Genomic DNA, 10,219 nt, shown 5'->3' with positions numbered 1-10,219 from the left:
TTATTCATGAATAAATACAGTACTTTTTTAAATTATTGAGCTAGCAGCCATAGCGGTGGCCCATGTTTTTGTTTATTTTTAGCCTGTGCACTTGGAGAAATTTGATGTACGCTCGTGCAGCAAAGGCTCATGGGACATTTTATAAATCGAGAAAATATGCAGGTCTACATGTGTGCTTAAATCGAATCTAAATGTCTCTTGTAGTTATTTGTGTTTAATCTTAACATAATTGARATAAAGATAAAGTGTTGAAGATGAAGTCAGCATCGTGAGTGAAGAATATCCGCACTACAGCCCCCCTACAGCCACTGGGCCAAACGATGCAATGGCTGAGTGGAAATACAGTGTTTCTATTCAAGATGACAGGAGATTATAGCAGCCAGGGCAACAGCTGGTGGGGTCAAATCAAGAGGACTGGTGGGCCAATTTAAGCCCGCAGGCCTCACTTTGGGCACCTCTGSTTCATAAGGTATTTTGCTAACACATCAAACTTATGAATAAATACAGGGGCACTGTCACCACTCTGCCTCGAAGCAATAACCATTGTATGTTTTATGACATTTATTACTAAGATATTATACGGGTTATGTATAATTTATTCACATTAAATATGTTGAAAGGGGCCTGATTTTTTCCCCAGCACTGACTGCAGCAGTTTTCTTAACGCAAACACATGAAAGTGGCATCAATCTTCAACTGCAGCTCTCCGTCAGAAGTCTCTCCTTCAAGCCACGCTCTGAAGCTTTATGCAAACCATGACTACTCTGTCTTCATTYGACAGTTCTTTACTTTCATGGCTGCTGGCGATGCGTCCGCATGCGCGCGCCTCCGACTGCGAGGGGAAAAGCCGAACAAACACACCCGTGGGCTCACTTGGGTAATATTTTATTTACTCATTAATCTTCAAAACTATTTTTTTATAATAAATTTCCACTTTATGTTCATCAAAGAACCGTAACAATAAAAATAAAAGTAAAATACTGTAGAAAAATTGTACATATAGAAAATAAACATGGTCAATGAAACACCTAAACGTGGAATCCCGTCGGTTGAGACGCCTCCTTTGCTTTAACACAACAGAGATGGTAAGGGTGGGGTGGGTGGTGGAAAGAAAGTCAGAAACATGGATGAATCCAGAGAGAGGGGACGTACTGAACAAGAAGAGAAAAAAGGGGGCAGGTAAAGGAGGTCCAAAAGGCCAGTTGGGGATGATAGAATAATGGGAACATGTTAATTTTGACGACACACGGGAAATCTCACAGGTCTCACAGTCAGTTTTATGTTCCTCCTTGCCCTGGTCCATGTTTGCATGCATCCGCCTGGTTAGTTACGTTGTTGGAAGAACTGGAGGGGCTTTGCTCGACTCATGGCACTGTTTGTGTTATGTATTAGTTCATGGGGCTGGGGGGAGGCGGGTTGGGGGCTACAGTTCATGAGCTGTAGAGCGCTCACACACTTCGAAAGAAAGGATTAGGCCGAACAAGAAATCCCTCCCGGGACATCGGGGGTGTTGATCGATGAGCTGATCGGCAGAATGGAGGCAAAGAGAGAACAAAGGTAAAGCAACTCAAGTGTAKCTGATATGGCATCAAGAAATGGGCTTTTCTATCTATTAGCAACACACGGTAACATTTACTTTCCTTTCTTTTCCTCTGCTGTTTCTTTTTTTATAAAAGGTGGTTGGTTAGAGCAGGTACTGGTGGGCGTGGCCTACAGGACATCAAAATAGAAAGCAGGACTTCACCTGTGATTAGGCACACATATCCAGGTGTTACACTGCGACCTGCTACACTCCCCTCCCCCTCCCGCATGGGAGGAAAAACAAAAAAATAAAATAAAATAAAAAATAAAAAATAAAAACCTGGACACACCACCACTCCACAGCACAGCTCAGAGAGACTCAGGCATGCAGCACACTCGAGATGGTCACACTTTAAAGATTCGAACGGAGAGTTGATTCTGAATCATCGTCAAAAACCGTCGCTTAAAACAAAATTAAATAAAACTGAGTAAAACAAGACTTTCGGAGCATGTTTATGTGTGTCTGTGTGTTTACTTCAATCCAAAAAGTTAACGATGGCGGTGTTATCTGGAGTTTTTTTTCTTCTTTTTTTTCTTTTTCTTCTTTTTAACGCAGTATAAATCACACGGAGTAAGATAATTCACGTGCAATAAGATTCCCCCCTCCCTCCCTTCCCTARAGTCTGTACTGCCCGAAGGTTATTCATCGTTATCGTTGTCATAACAATTATCATAGTGATCCTTTTCACCTCCGTCTTCAGAGTCAGTCACGATTCAAAGAGATTGTGGGTCTTTCAACTTTAACTCTGCGTGTGTTTTGTGTATGTTTGTGTGGGAGACACTGCAGTCGTGCGCGACCGGCGTCTGTAGGTAGCATCTGAAGTCTCAAGTATCCCGTTCAGGAAAAACACCTCKCCGTTTCCCCTGATTCCACCTCTGTGATTTACAGGGCCCCGTTAAAAACATCAGCTCTGCGGCGTAACGACCACAGCTCATCTGTTACATTAATGGGCACCAGCCCTGCCTCTGCCTGTTTCACTCGTAACTCACCGCCTCTCCACGGCTACACAATGAATTCCTGTCCTGTTCCTCGGGGCTAGGCTTGAACCGTCGATGTGCTTGTCTCCTCGGYGTCCTCTGTGCTTTGTCGAGTCCCATCTGCTAACAGGGAGGAAGGCCAAGAAGCTTGGAAGAGACACTTAGTGCTTTTACATCATCTTTGTTCTTGTGTGCTGCCTCTCACTCAGCCCACTCAGCCTGCCGTGTGCTTCACTTAAAAGTCCTCCTCAACCTCGCTCAGTCCAGAGGTCCGGCTGTGGCAGACACGTGTCTCGTCTGGCCTCAAAAATGGTTTGTAGCTGGGAGATGAACTGGTGCTTTCTAACTCATTTGGAATGGTGTTTATGTTCATAAAACAAGCCTCTGAGAGAGGCTCTGCTCATTGGTAAATACTGTACACAGTAAGGGCCAGGGCCCTCAGGCGTGTCTGGATGTGTGTGTTTAAATGTGTGCGTGTATGGGCTTGTTTGTGTATGTTTGTGCTTGCCAGCATGTGTGCAGGTTTGATTACTGGGGAGTAAACATTAAAATCATCAAGTCTTTGTCCATGTCTATGACTTTTTTTTCTTTTTTTCTTGGAGAATATATCTATTTATGTACAGATACCATTATATATAAAGGTGTAAGTGTCTGTGTCTCTGGGACATTCCACCTCAGACATAATACTCCTTGTCTTTGTTCTTTTTGTTCTTAGAGATCTTGGCGATGCCCAGCGGCTTGTCCTTGGCGCTGCCGTTGGGCTGCGTGGCCGAGTTGCTGATGTAGTTGCGGCTCTCGTCCACGTGGTACGAGCCCTCGTCGCGGTTGCGGTACTTGTACATGGCGTAGAGGAGGATGAGGATGCAGAGGGCGGCGGCCGCCACGATGCCCACCACCATGCCCGTGGTGCTGCTGCTCTCCCGCACCACCTCGGACGGGCCCGGGAACACCTTGACTTCTGGCAGAGGAGGGCCGGCTGCGGGTTTGATAGCATATATGAGAGCAAGTTTGAATTATGGCCTAAAGGGCCTCTCAAAGAAAATGATCTCTCCGTTCATYATGAATTTGATCAACATGCGATGGTGGTGGGTGGAGAGCAGGAAGACATAATGGATCATCATGATGAACTATTGGATGAGCATTTTGCATAATGGCATGCTGGCAGGTGTAATCTGCAGCTTAGAGCCAAACTTGTTTACATATCATCTGATTATGGATTACACGTCAGCGCTGCGAGGAGGGTCAGAGCAAAGACACTCATACTACTTCTGACACATTATGATGAATGCAGGTGGTGACGGTTGCAGTAGTTGACATCAAATTAAATGATGCTTGGTGCAATAATTTTAATCTTTTTGGCTTGTGAGCTGAGGAAAATAAATAATGCAAAAATAATTAATCCTAGGGATGCACCGACAGCAAAACTCATATCAGGTATCTGTCCGCTGCAAAAACTGTCCATCTTACCAAGTTTTAAAATCTTATATCTAGCCAAAAAGTCTTTTTGATCTTTTTTGAGACTGATTTACTAAACAAGAACTGATTGTGTAAGAATAATAATCTTGTTTTCAGAATGTGTAAGATTATTTGTCTTGTTAGYCTGAAAATTTGACTCAAATTCAGTCAAAGATTTCTGCCAGTGGAGTAAGAAAATATTACTTGGTAAGATTCTTGAAATAAGAAAAAATTGAGTCAAATCAAGTATTTCAATAAGTCTTACCAAGTAAAATGTTCTTACTCCACTGGCAGATATTTTGACTTAATTTGAGTCAAATTTTCAGACTAACAAGACAAATAACCTTACACATTCTGAAAACAAGATTATTATTCTTACATAATCAGTTCTTGTTTAGTAAATCAGTCTCAAAACAAGATCAAAAAGATTTTTTGGCTGGATATAAGATTTTAAAACTTGGTTAGATGGACATTTTTTGCAGTGTCCAAGTTGTACTCRTTTGATACCACAGTACCAATACATCTTTAGTGCAGTGTAAGGTTGATCTTTTTGCGAATAAACATAAGAAAAAGACAAAAATGTGACCCATCACATCGAAACGAGGATTAAATCCAAAAGTGAGATGTGGAAAAATAGGCAGACAGAATGTTTTGAATTAAACGTGCAAAAATTGCATTTTGTCAAAATATAATGCATTAATGCCTTATCAATGTATGATTTGAATGAACTGTCTGAAATATAATCCTAAAAAAGATTTTTTGAAGCATTTTTTTGAGCAGTAGCAACAAAAAAACTGATTCTGAAGGAAAAACACATTCAAATTTTGAATTTTTCCCTGTGAGATAGCAATGTTTTTGTTTCTTTTCAACTGGGATATTTTAACCTACAAATACTATGAGATTTTCTCTTTATATTGAMATCAAAACTTACTCAATKAATTTACRTAAAATTAGGATTCAGACCAAAGAGTWATGTGTTAATGTAACCAACAAAACAAATWAAGTCATATCTCTGGAAAAGCTYATGAYATCAGAATGATTCAGATATCAAAATGTAACTTTTAAAGCCAKRTCATTTTGTCCAAATTTRACTTAATCCTCATTTTRATATGATGGATCACAAATAAGAAGCTGTGGGGCAGCATTTTAAAGTAAACTAAYTGAGCAGAGGAGGGAATATTTGGATCTGAGCCTGAGTTGCCTGACAGTCTCCCTGCTCAGTCCCTGGCAAGACAATGAAAACCTTCATCCTCATCATTAATGAGGTGTAAAAAGACAGTATCAAACGTGATAGCGGTGAAAGAGTTATCGATTTGGGAAAGCCGAGGAGGATATGAGAAAGTGGGGAGGGCAGGGAGCAAACAAAGAAAAAAAAAAAAGCAAAGGAAGGTGTGAAGATAAGAGGTGGTTCTGGGACACAGCAACCAAAATGGAAATGAAAAACTCATAAGAGCAAGTGACCGAAGGGAAGGAGGCCGACAGTGAGCGTGAAGAACACATTTAAAAACAAGCTGAAGAATGGATGTGACACACGGACAGGTCTCACCTGAGCTAAGGTCACAGGGGTCGATGTCTTCATCGTCGCTCGGACACTCAGCCGACGCCACCAGCAGGTCGTCCGCCGACTGTCGGGACACAGAATCCAGATTTTAATGAAATATACACAACATGCAAGGTGCTCCACACCCTTTCTGGTTATTTTCTACACGTGTGAGCACACAGCATCAATCCATCGCCCACCCGTTATCCAGTTTGCACTTCGGSCCCCAGCAATGGCTGGCGGCCAAAACATGGGCACGAAGAAAGAAAAACGGGAGGAGAGAAACAATGAATCCTGCTTAAATCCACCAGGGAACTACCAGCTCTCTCCTTCTCTTTTAACCCCCCCTCCCTCCTTTTATCTTTTCCAACCTTTTTTCTTTTTTCCGCTTCATCTGATGCTGGGACGCGTTCAAAGTTTGAGCGGCGCGTGGATAAAAATACAACACAAAACACAGCAATTAGTCATTTTTATTCAGCGCCTCTCCTTGAGCCTCTCCACATTTTAAACAACCAGAGATCTAAACAGCAGCTCTTCCTTTCTGTCTCGTCCCCTCGCGATGGGAAAGGCGCCCTTTCCCCCCCCTCTCCATCCCTGCACCTCCTGTTGCCATGGCAACTCTTAAGTTCAGGCTGTTAAAAATGATGGGGAATAATAAAAAAAAAAAAAGACAGGGAGCGTGCACCCTCAATGGGGACTTGTGCATTGATTTGCTATTCCTGCCAGGATGTGTGGGGAGAAGAGAGAGCAGAGGGAGTTGCTAAAAAAAAAGAGAGAGAGTTTTAGGTGGAGAAAGGGAGAAAAAAAAAGCTGACAGACCAGAAGGAGGGATTCAAAGTGCTGCTGTCTTTGCTTAACACCGCGCTAATGTGCGCCGCATATTCATGAACCACTGTTAAACATCTCCTGCCTTTGACGCTTGGGCATGGGAGATTCGACCGTGTGCACGTGTGCGTGCGTGCACTTTCACCACGCGGAGCGCGCCGTGAAATTAAAATTGGATTGTGATGCATTGCAGTGGATGTTAGCAACCCGATGAATAAAGGAGAGGGTGGAGAGCGGCGGAGTTACAGAGAGAGAGCAGCTCAGGAGGATGCTCACACCCAAACTGACAAGAAAGGACTGAAACCAATTAAAGAAGTAATGATGTTTCTGCTTTCTTTGTGGGGGTTGTAGTGAAGAAGCTCGTCCAACATCCCACGCGCTCGCCCTGTAAGGCAGGATGCTAGCCCCGAACAAGTCTAATGTGGCTCAGGATGGCCTGAAACAGGCATTAGGTCATTGACGCTTGACTTTGTCTCTTCCCTCTGCTGCCTTTCCCATCAGCTCTGCCCACTGGACTGTCAAATGCTGCGAGGGTGAGCGTAGCCGCTGGCATCCAGCCCGTCAATAAAACTCTGTGCCAGGATCCAAACAACACTTGAACCAGTCAGCCGGTGGGAAACACATCGCCTATAATCAGTGTTAAAGCCCAACGCTTGACCGTCAAAAGCACCTGTTTGGAATCCTGATGCCCGGCTAAAACCAAACCCAAGCAGTAAAATAAATAAATAAATMAATAAAAACGAGGTCCCTCCTCTTATTTGTGACATCACACAACCAGCTGACCGCCCCATTCAAACACAAACATGTTAATTGGAGTATTGATCAGCCTTTTTGTGCAGGACGACGTGAACACGAGGAAAACCAGGAACACTATTAAAACTGCTTCAATAACTTACAGAAGTTTATCAGATATGTAAAAAAACAAAAAGGAAACCCAAGAGACTTCCACGCCTCAATCTCAACCCCTTCCAACTTATAGAGCGTGCTGGCACAATGATATACACAAGCTGTCAACAATTTAGAGGGTAGGATTAGACGCATAGTAAACAGGCAAAAAAATAATTATGAAATAATATGTGCATGCTTAAAGAGTAAAATCTCTACCTGAGCAGCCGAACAATGCCAGCGGCCGTCCATGCCTCCCTGACTGCCTAGTTCACACATAGTACCTGCTGTGTCCTCACACACTCCTGCAGAARATTCAACAGCTTGCCTGCTACTTTCACAACTGAAAACCTCTCACACGCACACACGCACAGACCCTACACCAGCCCAAACGTGCTTCATTGGTCCACTTCTGTTGGAGCGGAGCTGCACGAGCACACCAAAGCGCCAGGACGAAGTTGGACGGCTGATGAAGAGATCCTGACGAGAGAGGAGCTAGCTCCACTGCTGCAGATGGTGAGATAGACTCACAGCGCCTGCATTAACAGCCTATCACTGGAGCTCAACCACAGACAGGGAGGGAGGGAGGGAGGGAGGACGGGACACGAGGAGGAGGAGGAGGAGGGGGTAGCGAGTAAATATGGAAAGATATGGAGGCTGAGAGAGAGAAAGAATAAAGTGAGTTGGGAGATTCAGAAGATAAAGAGCGAGAGGCAATAAAAAAAAGCAAGATTTGAAGCTGAAAAATGAGAGAGGATGGGAGGGTGCCAGTGTAAAAAGAATATTCAAAGAGCTTGTATCAGCTGATTTCTAAAGGCCAATCGGGGGCCACAAGTCTCGCCTGTCAACCTTTGACTTGAACACACACACACACACACACACACACACACACACACATGAACCGAGGCGCGCAAAAAGCACGCACCCACCGACAGACACCAAGCATCAAACCCAGGCTCTGTGAGTCAGAGCGAGCCTCTGGCAGAAACACTCACACCATCTCTCCTCTTTTCCTTGCTGATGCTCAGCTGTCGTGCATTATTAATACCTTCCACTTTTCAACATGCGCGCGCACACACACAGACACACATAAAAAAACTCAACTCACTGTGGACTTCAGGAGGCAGCTCTGACTAAACGGACTCTCTCTCTCTCTCTCTCTCTCTGAACAGAAAGCACTCGCAGAACAACTAAAGCCAGTGGCGATTTAAGCAGATCCACTTCCACAGCACATCTTAAAATGCTCAATTATTCGGACTCGCATCAATTAGACGCCCCTCCTGTGATGCAACGTGCTGCAATTCAGGCCTATTGTTCTCAATCCACCTGAGTGTTGTGTGTGTGTGTGTGTGTGTGTGTGTGTGTGTGTGTGTGTGTGTGNCTCGAGCCCTGATTCAATTCAGTTATTTATTTTAAGTGCTTAATTGCCATTATTTAAATATTTTTTTCAACAAAATGAATTCTAGTCAGTTTTATAACCAAAAATGATTCTTTTCTTTTAACATCGGCATTCTTGTCCTTACAGTTGTCTACGGCCTTAGTAACAGAATATAAATTTGAAATAAAAATGTTGGCACAGATCATTTTGTGACCAAAAGTTATCAAATATCAAACTGAATTAGACTTACAGACATACCGCAATGTTACACAACAGCAATGGAATCGATTCATATAATTTTATGAATTTATTCACATTTTAAGCATTTATAATCGATTAATAACGACTTTTTAATTATTCTCTACCTTTGAGCAATCACCATCATTACCATTTTCAGCTCTGTTTTCCTTCGTATTTTTCAGCCCTGATGTCTCTTGCTGAGCTTCTTATTTAACACAAGTAATGTGTTTTGTGAAAACACTTTAATTTGCCTCAGCGTATAATCTGCGTGACACATGAATAAAAATTGCCTTGCCACTTACAGAGGAAAAAAAACAATTTTACTCCCACTACATACCCTCGTCTTTCATATATGGGCTGTGTGCACAATAATCCTCTTACTGAGATCAGACAGAAAGTTATCAAAGCAAATTACCAGTTTTTAATTATCTATTGTGACACTGATGATTATGGTGCAGTGACAAGAAATCTGACGAGAACCATTTGACCACACACGGGAAGGATTTCTGGGTTCACGCTGCGACGGCACTGACCTGCGGCGTCCCGCCCTGCTTCCTGTTCGTGGCCGTGGTGGTCGTGATGTCGCTGATGGAGGGGGCGGAGTCGGAGCGGTTGCCTCCGGTCGCGGCGCCGGACTGCGGGGTGATGGAGGAGGACGGCATGTCGCCGACCAGCCGGGCGCTGCCCTCCACTCTGATGTGCGGGTGGCCCTCGGCGGCCATGTTGAGGATGCGGAGGCCGTTGTAGTAAAGGCCGGACAGCTGCCCCTGGAACATGGGCGCGCCCTTTTCGCCTCCGCCGACGTGCACCGTCGTCTGGCTGTTGAAGATGGTCAGCTGGCGGCCTACGCAAACACACGCACCAAACAAACACACCGCACGGAATAGAAAAGTGGACACGCACACACACATGCACACAAACAGAATGTGAGAGTTGACAGGAGTGACTTCTGTGGAGCTCTCTGCAGCATACAGAGGTCTGACCCAGTTCACACATCTTGGTTCTGACTCCACGTCACGCGTGTCAGATTGACATTGACATCAGAACGTTGCGCGCGCGCGTGTTTGTGTGTGTGTGTGTGCGTGGACAGGGGGATGACGGAGGGGTGAGGTGTGAAAAGAAGCCCCCGTGACGGCGGTGTCACTCTGCAGCAGCATCCATCCAGCTCACGTATCCATTATTGATGCCTGAGGCTCAGCCCGCAGCGATCAGTGTTCTATTATTTACGTCTGGAACAGCTGGTGGTTTATACACAGAGGAACGACTCTCTGTGGGAGTCAGGATGGGAGAGAGAGAGAGGGAGAGCTGCGGGTAGCGGGGCTCGCTATTTCCATGGC

General features: G+C 44.4%; 1 protein-coding gene across 1 annotated transcript; it reads right to left on the bottom strand.

Annotated features, from left to right (window-relative positions):
* Positions 1-869: 869 nt before the first annotated feature.
* Positions 870-9,726, bottom strand: LOC106536676 (neurexin-1a; the record flags this gene model as incomplete). Its single annotated transcript, XM_014033997.1, is given in 3 exon segments — positions 870-3,535; positions 5,561-5,639; positions 9,416-9,726. Coding segments are annotated over 3 exon segments (692 nt in total), but the record flags the coding sequence as incomplete, so codon positions are not given.
* Positions 9,727-10,219: the final 493 nt, after the last annotated feature.

Source organism: Austrofundulus limnaeus, unplaced genomic scaffold, assembly GCF_001266775.1.
Source record: "Austrofundulus limnaeus strain Quisiro unplaced genomic scaffold, Austrofundulus_limnaeus-1.0 Scaffold1929, whole genome shotgun sequence".
Taxonomy (NCBI): domain Eukaryota; kingdom Metazoa; phylum Chordata; class Actinopteri; order Cyprinodontiformes; family Rivulidae; genus Austrofundulus; species Austrofundulus limnaeus.
The sequence above is the reverse complement of the archived record's forward strand: the minus strand, read 5'-3'. Positions and strand labels throughout refer to the sequence as shown.